The sequence below is a fragment of the Manihot esculenta genome, chromosome 3, assembly GCF_001659605.2.
Source record: "Manihot esculenta cultivar AM560-2 chromosome 3, M.esculenta_v8, whole genome shotgun sequence".
In the NCBI taxonomy this organism is placed as follows: domain Eukaryota; kingdom Viridiplantae; phylum Streptophyta; class Magnoliopsida; order Malpighiales; family Euphorbiaceae; genus Manihot; species Manihot esculenta.
In genome coordinates, this window is record NC_035163.2 from 27,628,952 (window position 1) to 27,650,336 (window position 21,385).

General features: G+C 33.4%; 1 protein-coding gene across 1 annotated transcript; it reads right to left on the minus strand.

Moving 5' to 3' along the window:
- Nucleotides 1-3,309: 3,309 nt before the first annotated feature.
- Nucleotides 3,310-20,307, minus strand: LOC110611265 (glutathione reductase, cytosolic). The gene is made up of 17 exons (XM_021751471.2): nucleotides 20,107-20,307; nucleotides 19,499-19,657; nucleotides 18,935-18,999; nucleotides 18,463-18,532; nucleotides 17,893-17,964; nucleotides 9,889-10,092; nucleotides 8,977-9,050; nucleotides 8,800-8,883; nucleotides 7,657-7,744; nucleotides 7,424-7,505; nucleotides 6,404-6,477; nucleotides 5,603-5,710; nucleotides 5,404-5,468; nucleotides 4,952-5,065; nucleotides 4,476-4,575; nucleotides 3,864-3,917; nucleotides 3,310-3,683 (listed from the first exon to the last, which is right to left on the minus strand). Exons 2-17 carry the CDS (start codon nucleotides 19,637-19,639, stop codon nucleotides 3,588-3,590), a joined length of 1,491 nt encoding a protein of 496 aa, XP_021607163.1. The 5' UTR covers nucleotides 19,640-19,657; nucleotides 20,107-20,307; the 3' UTR covers nucleotides 3,310-3,587.
- Between the last annotated feature and the right edge of the window lie 1,078 nt (nucleotides 20,308-21,385).

A 21,385-nucleotide genomic window follows, 5' to 3' on the forward strand; every position in this document is an offset into this window, starting at 1 on the left:
AAGTTATTTTCTGTAAATACTGTTGTTTTACACTTTATTGGTTGAGATTTTGTACCTTTCGAACCTCACTTTGTGAGACAGTGTGACTGAGCTAAGTGGAATTTCTTGATTGACTAGTAGGTTTTCTAAGTGATTGTTCCGTTGCGTGTGTTTCGACTTAGACCCCTGTGACAATTTGATATTTTTGCAAGGATTTCTGCACTTAGCATGTCATACTCAAAGCCTAATATATTATTGAAAAATTGATTTAACTCACAGCGGAATTGAATTTTAAAGAATTTAATTTTAGTTTATTAAAATTTTTTCGAACTTAAATTTTATTATTTTGAATTCAAAATAAATATTAATAAATTCAAGTTTTATTATTTAGTAAATGAATTAATACACATCAAACTTTTATTGAGTACAAATAATTCAATTTATTTTTAATTATAATAAATTTTAATTTAAAATTAATAAATTTAAAATTAAATAATTTTAATTATTTAAATATATATATAATAATATAGAAAACAAACCCTTAAATTTTAAGGATTTAAATATTTACAATTTATAACCATATAATTAAACCGTGGAGAGTTGAATTTTAAAAAATTTAAAATTTGACTCATGAAAATTTATTTAGATTTTGAGTTCATTTTTTTTATCATATTAAATTTAATCTGTTTAATAAATCTGTTTATAAATTAATTCGCGATTCCATTTATAAATTTAAAAATGAATCGAACTTACGAGTTTTGGTAAATTGAATATTATAAAGTTTAAATTCGGCTGGTTTATAAATTAAATTTGAATTTAATTCTTTTAGAAATCGAATCGAATTCATCCAAATTTTTATTAAATCAAATCTCAAATAGTTAATGAATAGTTTGGTTAATTTTTTGCTTCAATTTAGTTAGTTGTGTTCATATAATTTCTTTTTCTTAATTTTCATTATTAATAAAAATCACTGCTTATAAGAAAAATACGCATGACCCCTTATACTGATATTAGACAACATTACAGCTTTCTTGAAATATATTAATTGTCATTCTCTAGCTTGGGTCGACATCAACAGCAGTCGGTCTTTCTTTCTTTTTTTCTTGTCTTTTTTTGTGTTCTCTTTCTATGGAATCTATGGACAAAAAGTAAAATTATATATTCTTAAAAGGAAAAAAAAAACACACACACACACACACAATTTCAAGTCGGCTTCTATACTTGATTAATAATTCTTTCATCTGCAAAATGCAAATTTCTCTTTTATTTAAGGGTGTTTCAAAATAAGATAAAGTTTGATTTTAATACAAACAATATTCTTTAAGATTAATTCATCCTTTTTAATCCTTAATACTAATAAATAATAAATAATAGTCACAACAATCATATAAATACTAAAAAATAATAAAAATAATTAAATTTTATAACCAATTATATTGAAATTTAGCTGCTCATAATAGTTGGAGTTGTTTTAAAAAAAATTAAATTAATCACGATGGAGATAAAAAGGGAAAATATGATTCAAGTATGGTGGCTTAATCTATTAGACAAAGTTGAAAAGGATGCATTCTGGTCTGAAGTTAAAAGAAGGCGTGTCTACATCAAACTCTTAATTAATAAACCCAAGGCAAGGCACTCACATAGACTTCTCCATGGGACAATCCATACCATTGGAGAAGTCAAGGATAATTGTTTTTTTTTTTAAAAAAAAAAAGGTAAAAGTATAATTTTAGCCTAATTTATTTTCAAGAAGAAAAAATTCTGTGTAAAGTCTATATTAAACTTGTTAACCGTAAAATAATCTAACTCTTAAAATCAAAAGCAGCTATATGCATGATTTAATGTTCCACTAGGCAAGTAAAGCATATTAAATAAGCTGATTTGGGGGAAAAAAAAAGTTAAGTATAACGGTAGAAAATCTACTACACAATATCTCTCTCTTAGGAGTTAAATTGTAATAAAAAAAAAATAGCTAGAAAATTATTTTATTTTATAATTTGTAAGTTTAAGGGGTAAATAAAATAATTATAAAATTAATGGGATAAAATGACATTTTATTATCAGGTGGAGGATCAAATAATAAATTTTTTATAGGAATGTGTTGGTGAGGATGGATACCACTTAGCTCTATCAATTGATGAAGTTTAAAAAGAACTGCATCAAATAGCAAAGATAAAAATAAGAAATAGAAAGCTCTGTTAGCTTTTTTTTTTTTAAAAAAAAAAAAAAGAGCATGCAAGGAAATAATAATGGCAAATAAAAAGAATTAAAAGAAAAAAAAAGGGATAGAAGATTGTTTTATTAAAACAGAACAACCAATTACTTATATTTTAAAGAATATTTCATTAATAACAACCATGAGAAATGGAAAATCCTTGATGTGTTAAGACAGAACTAATCCCTGATATATATTAGTTTTTTTAAGCCTTTATTTGTAATGCATTTTTTTAAAAAAATTTGAATTCTATTAATAGAAGTTAATTTATTTTAATTTATAAAATAAATTTTTTTACTTAAAAATAAAATATATTTATTTTAAACAAATTAATAATAAATTCAAGTTGATTTATTTGCTTTGTTATCCTTACTATTTCTAAGCTAAGTACAAATATTTGTTTTATAAATAACAATATTTTTCACATTGAAAATATTCTTTGAACACCATTATTAATATTTTCATAATATTTAAAATCTAAATTTTATATAATATCACTATTAAAAAATATACTATTTTTTTAAAAAATTAACAAAATAATATAATATTTTTTTTAATATCAATTATAAATTTATTAAATATTAATACTTAACATTAAATTAAATTATAAGGAAAACAATTGTTAATTAAGGAAATATAAATAAATTTGAAGTTAAAATAAAAAAAATAAAGAATAAAAGAAAATATACTATATTTTTTATATTAATATTATTATTTTGATGTTAGAAATTTAAAATTTTTTATTATTTTAAGATAAATATAATATAAAAAGTTTAAATTTATGTATAAAAAATTAATATTTGAAATTGAAATTAAATTTAAAATCAAAATAAATGTATAATTAAAACTGAAATAGAAACCGCAACTAAATTGTTTAGAACTTGAAGAACGACAGCGCCCTCCTATTTTGCAGCTTTAAAAGCCTGTCTAATGTGAAAATCCTTAGCTGCCAGTGCCAAAGGCCATCCAAGTCCTTCGACCCAAAAAAAAGAAAGAAAATGAAGAAGCCCATCCAAGATTCCGAGCTAAATCTAACTGCTCTCACACTGCAAATCTGTAACCGTCCTGGTAGGTGTTTCTGGAGTTGAGAGTCTTCTTCAATTCACAAAGAGTGGTTTGATATATCGGAAGGATTAATGAAAATTTATTAGATGTAACGTTACACAACATTAAATTGTTAGAAATAGTGTTGCCGTAATGCTGCTGGCTAAGCATCAACATACGAGGATAAACGGATGCTGATCCAAGTAATATAATATTATGATAAGAAAATTACACCGTTTCCAAAATCTCATATAAAACCAACTGGTATTATTGGTTTTGATTGTGCAAGTGAAACATTCAACCAACGTACCAGTGCTTGGATTTCTCTCTCCCAATGATTTTTTTTTTTTTATAAATTCGTCTTTGGTTTGGTTCCTGCAGTAACACGCCTGGTCAACGAGCGCATTGTCACGAATTCCTCAGCAGCAGAAGGGTGTATTCCCACCTGTGGGATAACGTAACGAAACTTTCTTAGTAATTCAGGTAGGGAAGAACACCAAAGATTGCCAAAAGAAAAAAAAAAAGGACATGGCAAGAAGTCTCTAGAATATTTCCTAGAAAAAGTGAGGCAACCAACGTAGCTATCCTTAAGCCTCACACATAACTATAGAAAAGAAGAGCTTACCGTGCTGTCAAACTGAGCCTTTGTTGCTCCGCATTTCAACGCAACAGCAATTCCCTGCAACAATATAGAGATTAGCAAGGGACCGTAAAAGATGGAAAAGCTCAACTACACCGTGTCTGCCTGGACACCGGGATTTCGGTTGACAATTGAGAACACTTTGGCGGCTTAAATGAATTGTATTTCCCCCTTTAGTCATGCATGAGGCTGTTAAACAAGCCAAAGAAATGTAGGTGGCACGGGCATGCAAGGTCATTCCATGTATTCCAAAACTACAGAATTGCAACTACTGCAGAAGCCCTTCAATAGGTTTTAAGGCCAATTACACTTGCTAATGCACTCTGCTTGCTTACAATGAAATGTCCAAATAATTATTTGACGTGGCAAAGAGACTACTTGCAATTTTTCATTGATTTAACAAACTACAAATTGTTAAATAACAATGCTTGGATTGCTCCAATAATGATTTCAACATATTAAGCAACTTATCGACAACATGTAGTAATTAACCTGAAAAATCACCAAAAAGGAGGAAACTCTATTTAGCATGCACAAAATTCTTTTATCAGAAGAACCATCCATGAAACTAAATAAAAAAGGCGGGGGGAAACATACCTGTATAATTTCAGGAGCATCTGGCCCACACATTGAAGCTCCAAGAACTCTATCTGTCTCAGCATCAACAACAAGCTTCATCACTGTCTTCTCTTGCCGTCTAGAAGCCAAGAAAAAGTAAAAATGGAGTCATGAAACAACAGTTTGAAGAAGCATAGAGAATATACAGCAAAAATGAGAGATGGGAAGTTCAAAATTAACTGAAGCAATACTACTGTGAATCGAAAAGGACATTCTAAACCCAATTTAATTCTGTCTATGACAAATAGATGAGATGCTAATAATTTTTCTCCGAGTTCTTGACACTCTCAGTTAAATAAATTAATAGCTGGCTGCCTTACATTGACAATTGAAAAGTTTTCATTTAACAGCACTACTTGTTAATGAATGCAACACTTTAAATACTAATTAGTTATTATTTCACAGTATCATAATACATTTAGTAAAAAAAAATAAAAATCAATTGCTACACATACCCAGAGATAGTATTCTTCATAGGATTGAAGGATGAAGTGAAAACCAATATATCATTTTGTGCTTGCTCTATTGCCTGCTCTTCACTAAGGCCTACTACAGAAAGAGGCGGTATGCTGTAAAGCAGCAGATTGCACATCAATGATTGCTATAGAAGATAAAATGATCAACTAATAACCACAAGGTAGTTGCAGTCTGCATGTATGCTTTTTCGATATTGTCATTCTCCTTGCTCACCAAAACAAGAAAAAACAACAAGTGTATGTTAAAATATGCAGAAGCTCATAATTGGGCAAAGGACTACGCACAACATCAGATATCATTCTGATGCATGCCCGGGTATGTTAAAAAAAATGTACAACTAGGACTTATTATTCTGGGTATGCAAAAATAAAAAAAAGTTCAAAGAGAAATTTACAGGACAAAGAACCCATATGATAAGAGAAACTGTTACCTAAATACAGCACATGGTACATCCCTATAATCTGGTTTGCAAGGTTGACCACCAAACACAGTTTTCTGTATGCAATAAAAAGGTAGGACTATTGAACACCTGATTTATTTCTGTGGACGGCAGTATGAACTAGAAAGAAAAATAAATTCAATGGGAATACAATTAAGAAATGAAAAAGAGATATCCATGGAACACCTACTGCAAAGCATGTTCCCTCCATTAAGGCCACAGGGGTGAGATTCATCCGGTTTGTGACATCACCAACAGCCCATATGCTAGGTATGTTGGTGCGTGAGTACTCATCAACCTGAACAAGAAAACCAATGAGATGAGAGATGATATAACTTGTATAAATGTGAAGCGTACTGCATAGTAAATTGTCCATGTGCAACTCTGCCATGCCATATGGTGACAATAACTAGCAAATAGAGTTAAAAAAAAAAAAAAAAAGAGTTGCGTTAGGAAAAAAAAAAAAACACAAAAATGGACATAAACATTGAGACACCAAGCACAAATATGGTTTCCATGCAGCTGGATAGCTTGATCCGTTGCTTCCACCACCACTGGCAGTCCAACATTATTGAGTTACCATATAAAAGCATAGAGACCATGGAAGTCTCATGCTTTTGCTCAAATGGTGCACGCTGAAACTCCATAGATAAACCATTCATGGGCGTGCAGCATACGACATGTACATCATAACTACAGTGGAGCATCAAAACATGCATAAGCCTTTCATATACACTTCACATTTTGTTGCGCAAATAAAGGTTTCAACACCTTAACCATGGTGGAGAAAACTTCTCTACTTAGGAAGCCAAAATAATACCCTCATTGTCAAGGACATAAAGGGACACCACAAAAATAGTAGCTGTATGCATGCTGGACACAGTTATCCAATAAAAAACATGACTAGAAGACAAAAGCTAGCATTGAAATTTAAATATTTTGATTGTGCACTCGATTATAAGTAGAACTCAGAATATCAATACCTACTGACCTTAATAGCTCCTGTACTATCAAGCTCCACACCTGCAGACTCCAAATTTAACCTCTTTGTATAGGGCATCCGACCTGTAACAAATTAAAGAAGAATGCTGCCACAAATAACAGACTAACAACAATATACAAAAGAAGGGATGGAGACATGGAGTCCCTTCAACATTGAAAATAATAACAATAACAATATGTGTGAATAAACATCTAGGTGGAATGTTGGCGTGCAGTACTGAAACTATTCCCAGCAAGTCTTGATCAAATTATTAATTAATTAACACTTGCACTCCTAAAAAACTCTCCAGATCAGAGGGATATTTCTTGCGATCATTTCAGTCTACAATGTTCATTCTCAAACATAGAATATTTTTAAACGAGAACGTGAAATAGGAAGATTGTGAAATCTTTGGAGGAGGCTCATTTTTTTTTCTCTTTTTAAATCAATAGTGTGGGAAACCCCAGGATCAACTAGTGGCCAATTTGAAACACACCAAAAATTATTACCCCCTATGCACGCATCAAACAGTGAGACCAGTGATTATCATAGAGAAAGATGGACAAAAAGGAACTATATATTGAAAATTATAAATGTGGAGATCAAGAATCAATAGTGAAGAGAAATCACAAGAGGGTAAAAGAATGAAGATAGAATCAGGGGGCATAAAGGGGGAAGTCAAAGGAAAAGAAAGGAAATAAAAGATAAGATCTCTACAAAACTAATGCCAATGAGATTTTTTTTTTCCCTTTTTATTCACTAAAATTAATTTTTATTACTCAATACTCATAAATTTTCAAGTAAATTCTGCTTATGAACCTACCAATGGTAAAACAGATACAGACCAATTTGATGCTAAATTCTTGGGGCGGTTTTGCTATTTCCTATCCACCAGACTCATATGTCACACTTTTGCCAAACTTATGTTTTAAGGTTCTAGTACAATCTAAAATAGCTTTGAGCTACAAAGAGCAGATAAAAATTTGATTTCAATAACATTGCATGAAATTCATCAGGAATTGTCATTACCAGTAGCAAAGAGCACAACATCTGCCGATAACTCTTCTCCATGATCTGTAAAAGCTTTTATGCCATCCTCTGTTTTAATTAACTGTATTTACGGGTAGTGTGATTAACACAAGGTAATTACAATCAATATAAATTGAAAATACAAGAAAAATGTTCCATGGGGCAGAAATAAGTAGGACGAAATCAAAGTGATGTATGCTGCATCAATGACAAACCCTACAAATCATAATTACCTGCGTCAAAGTTGTCCTGGGATGCAAATTTATCCCCCTGCCTTCCAGATTTCTTGCAACAACTGCCCTCATTTCATCATCAAAACCTCTGTATACATAATTGTCAATAAAATGGCAGATTCAGACTTTAAATTAAACCCATAGAAGGCAGAAAATCTCCTTATTTGCAAATATCACTTTATCAGAAAACCAGACTAGCAAAATACTTGAATACCCCATCACTGTACATGATACAAACAAATAATCAAGCTTCCAACTATTATATCACTGGGAATAGAACACTTCAAAACAATATTCCTCAGGAGACATAGATCATAATTGTCAGATATGCAGAAAGAAGGCATATTTGGTCAACGTATTCTTTGTACTGCCAACTTACAAGAAACAATATATGAGCTGTATCCATAACAAAAATTTTACACCCATGGTTATATGCAATCTCTATTATTACGCTGCATACTACTATCAATTATCAACATCAGAAATGACCTAAAAGAAAAAGGTTAGGCGTCCCATGATTTAAATATTGCTTAAAGGTTCAAATCCTATTGGAAGCAAAATTTTTTTCCATATTTTCTATATAATATAATACATGGATATGGATTTTAATATTTAATATCTATAAATATTCATCTATACACTATATATTTTGTATATTTTTTTATTATTAAATTTTTTTTATAATTAGGTATGATAAGTACTTTAAATAAAGTACTAAATTAAGTATTATAATGAAAAGGCTCCTCTGTAACCAGTCATCCATAATATCAATAAATCATTTTTGCCTTCAGTAAATTAACCAAGGGCTATAGTCATAACTATATTCCTATTCAACCATTTGTAGGGATGCTCAAGCTTCCAAGCAAAAGCATTCATCTTTTCTTGTCAATATTGCCAAAAAAGGAAATGGTCATATCCAAATTTCCAAATGTCCAATTCCAACCAGCACTCTAACGTCCTTTTCCAGGGCATTACTCAAAATTAAAGTATCATCAGCATTGCCTCTAAAATCACTAGTCCTATGTAGACTTGATTAAAAGAAGGTTAAAAAAAGTAGATAATGAATAATCAAAAGGTAGCAAACTAGGAACTTCATTTTGAAAATAAGCACCTTGAATATTTAAATAAAAACAATGCAACAACCTCAACGGAAGTTCCTTTCTAAAAACCAGGTCCACAGTGGCACCCATGCCACGCCATATTGAAGCAAACTCAACAGCAATGTACCTAAAAAAGAAGAGGAAATAATCATCCAACATCATGCACATAATAAGCAAACAATAATTAGTTAACACCACAATTTAAGATGTAGAGCTTTACCCTCCACCAAGTATTACAGCACGTTTGGGCATATCTTCCAGACTCAATGCCTCATCAGATGTTATAGCCAGTTCCTTGATGATCAAGGAAACAAATAAGAAAAACAAGGAAGAAAGAAAAAGGCAGAACATCTTAGAGACCATGACATCAGAAAAAGATCGAGTACAGAGACAATTTTTTAGTGATAGATAATTTATTACAATTAGTAAGTCCACCGATAACAACCAAATTCAGCATGTATCCAACCAAATACACTAAAAATTGGGAACTTACTAAATCATGAAACAAAATTGCAAATTTCAAGAGAACCTACTACTCTGCCACTATAATCTTACTTTCTGGGGCCATCTCAAAACCAAGGTCAGTTGATCAAATTAATATGACACCATAGTGAAACTACTTGTTATTCTACCAGGAATAACTTAAGGGAGATGCAATGAGACTTCCAATCATATTGTAAACTTGAATACACATTCTTGCACAGATTGATTTAGGAATTCTAATAAATAAATTCACTTCTTTTTAAGTTTGCATCCAACTGCAAAGTGCCTATCAATGAATATATAGCTGCAATTTGTAATTTTCTGGAATGAGCCACACACAGCCATATAATGCTTGTACACCATGAGTGTGTAACTTTCAACATACTTTATCTTATTTTCTCTGACAAATTGACAATGTCAAAAACACAGATTTGGAAATACCTATTAGTTGCCACCGTTAACTATTTTACCAATTCAAGTTTGAAACAGATAAGCGCACATGGGTTAAAATAAAATACAATATAAACAAAAATCACAAACTAATACAGAGTAAAATATATGGAAAACCATGACCCAAAATTTAGTTGCATGGTCACAGAGAACCCAACAAGCATCAGTTTCCAAACAGGAAGAGAACCAAGAAATCAACCTGCCCAGGAATATTAGGACGCTGAGCTCTATTTCCAGTTGCAATCAGTATGTGTTTTGCCGAAAAGCTCAATTTAGTGCCATCTAGTTGTATCACCTCAACTTCATTAGGCCCAACAACCTTTCCCTCTCCTTCAAACAGTTTAACCCCAGCATTAGACAGTAACCGCTTGTAAATTCCATTTAACCTTGTTATTTCATCTGTCTGGAATTTTGACAAGAACAAAATATAAACAAAATATACAAAGGCATATGCAATTCACTAACCTATAATAATTTTATTAACAAAAATCGTGCAAAGAGACCGGTGATTTAATGTTACAGAAGAAACATTGAAATGAGAGTGCAAACTAAATTTGAAGCTGTAAACGTAGCATTCTTCAAAACAAACTGAAATAATAAATGATGTGAACCAGCATGGGAAGCAAGGCAAGGATCCCTTGGAGCTACAACAAGGACCATTGACAAGGAATAAAGCAAGGAAGTACGGCGTTACTCTTGGATTGCATATTCAAGAATTTATTACAAGAGAGATGACTGAAATTGCTAGGGATAAGTGCGAGAAGGAACTTGAAGGTCATTCGAAGCTGATTACGTTGCTGGGTGTATGCATGGATGAAACAGAAGCAAATTGAAGATTTGTAGCGCTCGCTACCATTATCAAAGTCGCGCTCGCGACATTCAGTTAGCCGAAGATACTTTTGTGTTTTGTGGAAGTTAATTTTGGAGCACATCATGGAGGAAGATAGTGGAGAATCAGCCCGAACCATAAGCAGGTTGTGGTTTCTGCTGGAACTATTGAGGCATACGAGAATGTGGTTGGTTTTTAAAGACTTGGCAGTTATTTTTGTTATTTTAGCTTGTTTCCCTGTTGGGATAGGAATTCTGACTTAGTATTTGTTTTCCTTTTCCAACTAGGTTTAGGTTTTTGCCTTACACTATAAATAAGGCCTTAAATTCTTATATCAGACACTCTTTGTTTTTTTTGACAAATTTAATTCAGATTTGCTTATGCAAATTTCGGCCTTCTTTGAGAGAGTGAGAGTTTGCTTCTTTCATTGATTGCATCACGAATCAGACCAACTTATCAATTTCGATTGTGGCGTTCTTCTGATCCGTTCTACAAAATCCTTCCGTTATTAGTGTTCTAGCTTCGCTAAGCTTAGGGTGCTATAGAGGGTGGTTTATCCACGTTCTTGGAATCTATATCAGAGGTGCGACGGGGTTTGAGGATTAAGTGCCATAGGGTTCCGCGTCATTTGGTATCAGAGCCAACAACAGGTAAATCTTTATCTATCTGTCTTTCTAGGGCTGTGTTATATTTTCGTTTTTTGGTATCTTAGTTTCGAATTTCGTTAGGGTTCATTGTCTTCAATTCGTTTCTGTTCAATTCGATTCCAATTGTTAGGTCCTGGATTGTCCATCCAAAATCATTGTGTTGCTTGCTATTTTGTTATTTGGCAATTCAGTTTCTTTTCGCAGCCATTATTTCCCTTCGAACTGAATCTGTTAGTGAATTTTTTTTTTTTTTTTTTTTTTTTTTTTTTTGATACACACTCAAGAATTTCGTGTGGTGTTGCTTGAGACCCAAGCAAGGGGATAGTGAGAGGAAAAAAAAAAAAAAAAAAAAAAAAAAAAAAAAAATGCTCCAACAAAAAAATTTTCTTTTTAGTCTTGCTATTTAAGTATTAAGGATCAGTTCTAGGTGGGTTACAATTAAGTGAAAATTTCGCTTCAGATTTTTTTTCCACCATTGAGGGGCTGCTGTTCTTTTATTTCAAATTGCATAGTATAGTAGCATTCTTGGGGTGTCTTCAAACCAGCGTTTGGGGTAGAAGATTTAGGTCCATAAATCAGCTTACCAAGAGCGAGTTGGTTTTGATACATTCTGACCAGAATTGTCTATTTTATTGCCCTCTTGTTTCTATTTTGTTTTTTGAGCTAGCGTTGAAATTCCATTACATTGCTGAGTATCATTTGTTTGTTTCGATACTTAGTTTTCAATCGTGTAGTGCAAACGTTCTTGTGCTGCCTCCGGATACTTGTCAAGTTGTCTTCTAGGTGTCTAGGGATTAGGATCCTACCTTTTTGAACGTACTTGGCAGATTGGTGAGTGAACCTTGGTTCTGAAGTGCAATCGAAGAATCAGCAATAGTGAGGTAAGAGCGAAACACTTGTGAATTCTTTCTTTCAGTTACTAATTGTTTCTTGTGAGTTTCTCTGTTGTGGTCATGACTAGTGGGAATGGTAAAGATGTTGCCTCAATTTCTAGCAATTTTGAGACATATATACAGCAAAGTAATGAGAAGATGGAAGAGATGGCAAGAATGATGGCCACCCTACAAGAGAACATGAATCTAATGATGAGGGAGAGGGTACAACAGCCCGCACCTCCAGTGAGATTACCACAACGAATCTTACCAAGAGGAGGCGAAGAGGAGGTCATTAGGAGAGCAGCAAGAGGAGGTCGAGGTGATCAGGAAGAGGTGGCTGAAAACTACCAAATTGTGACTGACAATGACCTTAGTTCCATCAAGATGAAGGTACCCGAATTTAAAGGGAATAACAATGCGGAAGAATACATTGAATGGGAGCGAAAGGTGGAACAAATTTTTGAGTGTCATAATTACTCAGAAGAAAAGAAGTCCCATATCGCAGCCGTGGAATTTAGGGGATATGCTACATTCTGGTGGGATCAACTCAAGTCTAGTAGAAGAGGAAAAGGATTGCGACCCGTGCCGGAGTGGGAGGCCTTGAAAGACTTAATGAGAACAAGGTTTGTTCCTTCTCATTACTATAGGGATTTGTATAATAGGTTGGCAAGACTGGTCCAAGGTGGTAAGAGTGTTGAAGAATACCACAAGGAGATGGAGATGACCATGGCCAGGGCTGACATTGAGGAGGATGAACAAAGGCTAATGTCCAGATTTCTGGGAGGTCTAAATTCCAACATTGCAAGTGAGCTGGAAATGTATGATTACAATTCCATGGAAGAGTTAGTTGAGAAGGCCATGAAGATTGAAAGGAAAATCAAGAACAAGAGCTCCACCAAATATGGGAAGTTCCAGAATGTGGGAGGAAGTAGTTCAACCTTTAAGGGGTCTTCAAATGATTTGCCCTCAAAAGGTGGAGATTTCAAGAATTCCTTCCAAAGGAGCAATCCTCCACCTACAAGTGGAAAAGGGATGAATGGAGGTTCAAATAAGCAGCAGTCAGGTATTCCTAATACTACTCCTAGTAGAAATATTAAGTGTTTCAAATGTTTAGGAAATGGGCATATTGCATCTCAATGTCCAAATAGGAGAGTTATGATTGCTACTGATGATGGGGGTTTAGTTTCTGATTCTGACCATAGTGATGGTGATAATAATGATATGAATGATATGCTTGATGATGTTGATGAGTGTGAAGAAGAAGTTGAGAATGCGTTGGTTGCTGAACGTGGTGATATGTTAGTTAATAGGCGTGCTTTGAATATGCAAGTGAAAGAAGAAGGTCTAGAGCAACGAGATAACATATTTTATACTAGATGTTTAGTTGAGGGTAAAGTTTGTATGCTCATCATTGACAGTGGTAGTTGCACCAATGCTGCAAGTGAGACAATGGTGGAGAAGCTGAAATTAACTTGTTTAAAACATCCACATCCATATAGACTACAATGGTTTAATGATAGTGGAGAGGTGAAGGTTACTAAACAAGTGAAGATACCATTCTCTATAGGCTGGTATAAAGATGGAGTGTTGTGTGATGTAGTTCCTATGCAAGCTGGCCATATGTTGTTAGGAAGACCATGGCAATTTGATAGGAAGGCGCAGCATGATGGGTATTCAAATAGGTACACATTTACCTATGAAGGAAAGCTGGTTACTCTTGTACCATTATCACCGTTGGAGGTGTATGAAGATCATCGGAAGATGCATGAAAAAGCAAAGCAAGATTCGACCAAAAGGGGTGCTACTTTAAAAATTAAGGGAAGTGCGAGAGAACATGATAAGGAGAGTGAATGTGAGAAGAAATTGGGAAAGGAGGCCAGAAAAGAAAATAACCAAATAAATGGCCCATTGGTGAGAGAAAACCAAGGAAAGGTGAAACAAACTTTTTATGCGAAACCAAGAGAGCTTAAATTTGCAATATCTAACGAGCAGCCGTTATTGCTCATTAGATATAAAGAAACTTTGTTTACTAATGTTGATGTTTCACTTGACCATTTGCCTTCTAGTTTTGTGTCTATGTTGCAGGATTTTCAAGATGTGTTTCCAGAGGAGCTGCCTAGTGGTTTACCGCCATTAAGGGGAGTTGAACACCAAATCGACTTCATACCTGGTTCGACGATTCCAAATAGACCAGCATATCGAAGTAACCCAATGGAGACCAAGGAGATGCAACGACAAGTGGAGGAGCTGTTGGAGAAAGGCTTGATTAGAGAGAGCTTAAGCCCTTGTGCCGTTCCTGTTTTGCTGGTACCAAAGAAAGATGGCACGTGGAGGATGTGTGTCGATTGTAGGGCTGTAAATAAGATCACGGTGAAGTATCGACATCCCATTCCACGACTTGACGACATGTTGGACGAGTTACATGGTGCAAGGTATTTTACTAAAATTGATCTTATGAGTGGATATCATCAAATTCGTATGAAACCTGGGGATGAGTGGAAAACAGCTTTTAAAACAAAATATGGGCTATATGAGTGGTTAGTAATGCCTTTTGGGTTGTCTAATGCACCGAGTACATTTATGAGATTAATGAACCATGTTTTGAGAGCTTATTTGGGCAGATTTGTTGTTGTTTATTTTGATGACATTCTGATCTATAGTAAGACATTAGATGAGCATTTAGAGCATGTTAGGATAGTGTTGGAAGCTTTGAGAACAGAAAACTTATATGCCAAGCTTAAGAAATGCACATTTTGCATGGATAGGCTTGTTTTTCTTGGCTTTGTTGTGAGTGCACAGGGATTAGAAGTTGATGAAGAGAAAGTGAAAGCTATACAGGAATGGCCTGTTCCTAAGAATGTGACTGAAGTGAGGAGCTTCCATGGGCTAGCAAGTTTCTATAGAAGATTCGTGAAGGATTTTTCTACCATTGCAGCACCACTCACTAGCATTATCAAAAAGGAGGTTGGATTTCAGTGGGGAGAAGAGCAGCAAAAGGCGTTTGAGAATTTGAAAGGGAAGTTGACATCTACACCTGTCTTAGCTTTGCCTAATTTTGATTCAATTTTTGAGATTGAATGTGATGCTTCTGGTGTAGGTATTGGGGCTGTGCTGATGCAAGAGAAGAAGCCAATAGCATATTTTAGTGAAAAACTCAATGGTGCACAACTGAGTTATTCTACATATGACAAGGAGTTACATGCTTTGGTGAGGACGTTGGACGTGTGGGAGCATTACTTGCTGCCAAAGGAGTTCGTGATTTATACTGACCATGAATCCCTCAAGCATTTGAAGGGCCAAGGTAAGTTGAACAAACGGCATGGTAAGTGGATCGAACGAATTGAGAGATTTCCATATGTGATTAAGTACAAGCAAGGTAAAGATAACGTTGTTGCTGATGCGTTGTCTAGGAGATATACATTACTTTCTGTTTTGAGTTCTAAGTTGCTTGGATTTGAGTATATTAAGAACTTGTATGTTGGTGATGTTGATTTTGGCAATGTTTATGTTGCATGTGAACAAGGAGCTTTTAATTCATTTTATAGGCATGAGGGATATTTATTTAAGGGAAATAAATTATGTGTGCCCAGATGTTCCATGCGTGAATTGCTTGTTTTGGAATCTCATTGTGGTGGTTTAATGGGGCATTTTGGTGTGTCTAAGACTTATGATATTCTGTTTGAGCATTTTTATTGGCCATCTATGCGTAAGGATGTTGGGAAGTTATGTTCTGCTTGTATTGCATGTAGACAGGCGAAATCTAAGTCTATGCCTCATGGTCTTTATATGCCATTGCCTGTACCTAGTTCTCCTTGGATTGATATTAGCATGGATTTTGTGCTTGGTTTGCCTAGAACTAAGAGAGGTAGAGATAGTATTTTTGTGGTGGTTGATAGGTTTAGTAAGATGGCACATTTCATTGCATGTCATAAAGCTGATGATGCGAAAGTTGTTGCTGATTTGTTCTTTCGCAATGTTGTGCGCTTACATGGAGTGCCTCGGACTATTGTTTCTGATAGGGATACAAAGTTCTTGTCCCATTTTTGGCGTGTTTTGTGGAGTAGACTAGGAACTAAGCTTTTATTCTCTACTACTTGTCATCCACAAACAGATGGGCAAACTGAAGTTGTGAATCGTACTCTTGGTACGTTATTGCGATCTATAGTGGGTAAGAATTTGGCTACTTGGGAAGATTGTTTACCTTTTATTGAATTTGCTTATAATCGTTCTATTCATTCTTCTACAGGTTATTCGCCATTTGAGCTAGTTTATGGCTTTAATCCGCTAACTGTTCTTGATCTTTTGCCATTACCTTCTAATGAACTTGTAAGTTTAGATGGAGAGAAGAAAGCTGACTTGGTGAAAGCTTTGCATGAGAAAGCACGAGCTAACATGGAGAAAAAAAACAAGACGTATGCTGATAATGCGAATAGGGGTCGCAAGAAGATGGTGTTTGCTCCTGGAGAGTGGGTTTGGGTGCATTTTCGCAAGGAGAGGTTCCCACATCAAAGGAAGAATAAGCTGGATGCGCGTGGTGATGGTCCATTTCAAATCTTGGAGAAGATCAATGACAATGCTTATAAGATTGACTTGCCTGGTGAGTATGGTGTTAGTGCCACTTTTAATGTTTCTGATTTGTCTCCTTATGACGATGCAGATTTGAGGACAAATCTTTTTAAAGAAGGGGAGAATGATGTGAACCAGCATGGGAAGCAAGGCAAGGATCCCTTGGAGCTACAACAAGGACCATTGACAAGGAATAAAGCAAGGAAGTACGGCGTTACTCTTGGATTGCATATTCAAGAATTTATTACAAGAGAGATGACTGAAATTGCTAGGGATAAGTGCGAGAAGGAACTTGAAGGTCATTCGAAGCTGATTACGTTGCTGGGTGTATGCATGGATGAAACAGAAGCAAATTGAAGATTTGTAGCGCTCGCTACCATTATCAAAGTCGCGCTCGCGACATTCAGTTAGCCGAAGATACTTTTGTGTTTTGTGGAAGTTAATTTTGGAGCACATCATGGAGGAAGATAGTGGAGAATCAGCCCGAACCATAAGCAGGTTGTGGTTTCTGCTGGAACTATTGAGGCATACGAGAATGTGGTTGGTTTTTAAAGACTTGGCAGTTATTTTTGTTATTTTAGCTTGTTTCCCTGTTGGGATAGGAATTCTGACTTAGTATTTGTTTTCCTTTTCCAACTAGGTTTAGGTTTTTGCCTTACACTATAAATAAGGCCTTAAATTCTTATATCAGACACTCTTTGTTTTTTTTGACAAATTTAATTCAGATTTGCTTATGCAAATTTCGGCCTTCTTTGAGAGAGTGAGAGTTTGCTTCTTTCATTGATTGCATCACGAATCAGACCAACTTATCAATTTCGATTGTGGCGTTCTTCTGATCCGTTCTACAAAATCCTTCCGTTATTAGTGTTCTAGCTTCGCTAAGCTTAGGGTGCTATAGAGGGTGGTTTATCCACGTTCTTGGAATCTATATCAGAGGTGCGACGGGGTTTGAGGATTAAGTGCCATAGGGTTCCGCGTCAATAAAGCCCATGAGAAACCATGCACCCTCTCCCTCTATTCACAAAGAGTTTGTCACCTGCAGCACCACAGCCCAAACTTGTTTATAGATGAATTGAGACTAGAAATTACCGCAGAATTCATACTTAGAGCCTAAATTTGTAAATAAGAAAGCAGTGTTTTGTCCTAAGAAGTTGACACCCACGTTTTCATTAGATTTTATTCAAAAATAGTTGCCAAATGAATGAAAGGAAAATAGCACTAGAAAGGGAGCATACAAGATAGTGATAATAATCACACTAATACATCTCACATTAAAATCCAGCTACCTTCTTCTGCAATAGCTTTTTCCAGTTGAAATCAACTTTGTCATTTATTTCCCATCCATAGTTCCTGGCATCCTACAAAAAAAAAATCAACAACATACATCCACTTAACCTTAATAGTCACTTTATAAACATACAAGAAAAGAAGTATAAATAAAAGCACATATTATCAGTTCAACATAGAAGCCAATTGCATGGAAATAAATTCCTTATCTCCAAAGTGTCCACCCATACAAGGATAATTTTCTAGGAGAAATGGAAGAGAATAAGTGATATTGCAAAATTGCTAAAAGAATGTTTGGATTATTTTAATCATGACTGTCTCTCCCTTCCTTTGAGAATCACAAATTCTGAAGTCCAAAAAAATAACTGGAAGAGTCAATTTCCAGTCAACTTAATATCTCTAAAATATTAAACTTAATGTTCAAAGCATATCAATTTAGAGTCCAATGTCTGCAAGCATTCAATAATCCCGAAGGCTCTCGAAGAGAAAAACTTACAATTTAATGAGACTTTCAACTAAACATTCAGCAAACTCCAGTAATAAGGTTCTAATAAATTTTGTATTCTCACCTCAATATCACCTCCAAAAGATGCTCCATAGACAAGAATCTTCTTGGGAACGCAACCGCGAAGAACACACCTTCAGAAGCAAAATGCAATATGGACTATAGAATGTGAGAAACTATGGTTTCACAGAATTCATCTACAGTAAAATCCAGAACAAATTTAATGGCAAACATGCAACACATTAGAAAGTAAACGTGATAGAGGTTTTCATAATTAACACAATGCTTCATATGACATCAACACAATATCAAAAGCATGTCTCACAGCATCATAGCATGTCTCATAGTATCATAACATTACACAACATATCAGTGGCATGTCTCATTACTCAAAGTTCCTCAACTTCCACTGCTTGCAAGATTTTTATACCAACATTCCTGTTATCTTACTCCAAGAAACTGTATTTAGCACATTTGAAACAGCTTTGTAAAGTATTCTTCCTATTCTCTAGCAATATATGTTTCAATGAACTTACGTTCCACCAACTCCTCCAACTACTTCTGAGCTGATTGGGTGAAAAGGAAGCTCACAAATCCCAACCTTGAAAAATAACAGAAAAACAATTAGTGGTGAATTAACCTTTAAATACTCAGGTAAGCAAAGGAATGAAAACATTGAGCTAAACAATAATAAAAGCATAAAAGCTTGCATGGTCACAACAGGAGCTGAAACACTTGTATCATTGCAAAAAGTAACATAAATTGGATCAGTAGTTCAGTACCCCTAAGAGAAAAATGAAAATAGAAAAACAAAATTGAACTAAATTCGCCAAGCTGTTTTCATTATTATGAGTTGTGATGCAATTTGTTTGTGCTGGTGTGTCGAAGTGGCGCATTCTTATTCATCAAGTTACATGGCATTATACATGCCATCAAAATACTTCTTTTTTTCTCTTCATACATATTAGTAAACTTATCCACAGAATAAATTAATGAGGATTTGATTTCCCCACCCACATGAAAATCAACATAAATTTCCCCTTTTTTTTTCTCCTCCTATTTCCATAGCCACATGGTTGAATGCTCAGGAGGTAATATACCTTAGCTCCATAGTTAGCTGAAAACCTAGAAGCACGAACACCGCCACTTCCAGCTCCAATTACAAACAAGTCAAAATCGTAATGGGACTCTTGTTCATTAGACTGATTCAGCTCTCCATCAATAAGCATCTTCCTCGACATGATTGTAAATAAAATGAACTGAATCCACACAAAAAAGAAACATCACAAAACAATTAAGAAAAACACTACTGATATGCATAAAAATGTGCATGAATTTAATGCTTATTTAGCTCAAAATATTGCACAGGTAATCTAATGCTTATTTCGCTTGATTACAATAATTAACACTAAGAATGATTACATAAAATAAACCGGTCAATTAAAAGAATTCTACACGTTTACAAGCTAACTAAACTCCAATAACAAAGAATTCTCGATCAAAACACTCCACACCTGTGTTTTAATTTCGTAGAAAACCGAAGAAAAAACTTTAAGAGAAAGAAAAAATAAAAACACAGCCGTCTAGGACCAGAGGTGGAGTTAAACGAATCAATAAAAAAAAAAAACAGTAGAGAAAATTCCGATTGCAATTCAGACTCATTTCTTGCACTTTCTCCGGAAGCGAAAGGAAGAAAGAAGGAGCATACTTTTGTGTAAACTACGCGCCTCCTCGGAAAGACGGATCAAGTGAAGAGAAGGCTCAACAGACCGGTGGTCGGAGTACAGCGGCAGAAACAAATAAGTAGTGGAGATTGAGCAAAAAACAAGCAATGCAAGGAGTGGAAAGTTGAAAGATGGATACTGGACAGCGACTTTGCGCCTAGACGTTTCGGGGAACTCAATATGTAGGTGCCCGTTTTGGTCCTTTTCACATTTTAACGGGGCGGCTGTGACTGTGAATAGTGCTCCTGTAATCTTGGATAAAATAAATTATTTACTTATAAAAAAATAATTATAGAATAATGGGTGATAATTAAATTATAAAATTAATTTAGAGAGGTAGAGTTTAAATATAATACGAAATTTTGGATAATATAAAATATATAATTTAAATAAAATAAAATATAAAATTTTATTAAATAAAATAATTTTTTTAATATAAATAATATTATATTATAATAAAAATTTTAATTTTTTATTAAAAATTATAAAATATTTAAATAATTAACGTAATTTAAATTTAAAAAATTATTATTTAATTTCTATAAAATAAAAAATTCACTAATTAATTATTTAATTTTAAAAAATATATTAAAATATTTTTAACATCTAAAAAAATTTAATACTTAATTATTTATTTATTTTTTATTAAATATTTTACTATTTAATTTTTATAATTTTAAAAATTTATTAATTAATTTTTTAAATTTTTAAAAAATTTATTAATTAATTGTTTTAACAACTAAAATTAATAAAAAAATATTTTAATATATTTTTTAAAATTAAAATTTTAATTAATGAATTTATCTGTATCAAATACTAAATAGTAATTTTTCCTCCAAAATTCAAATTTAAACATCACGCTTGAGATATTAATACAAAACTTGGGGAATGCATGTGGACATCATATGGGCAATTGTTCATCCATCAAGAGTCTCCCCCTTCACTTTTTTTTTTTAATTTGGAAAAAATTATTATTTAATTTTTATTATATAAAAAATTTATTAATCATTAAATTTTTAAAATTTTAAAATTAATGAATAAATTTTTTTATATTATATAAATTAAATAATAATTTTTTAAAATTAAAATACCTAAATAATAAAATAGTAAAAATTAATAGTGAAATTAATTAATAAATTTTTAAAAAAATTAAAAATGTTTGAATGTATTTTTTAAATTTGAAAGATTAATTAATAAATTTTTTTAAATTAAATAATAATTATATATATATATATAAATGATTTTATTAAAATATTTTAAATA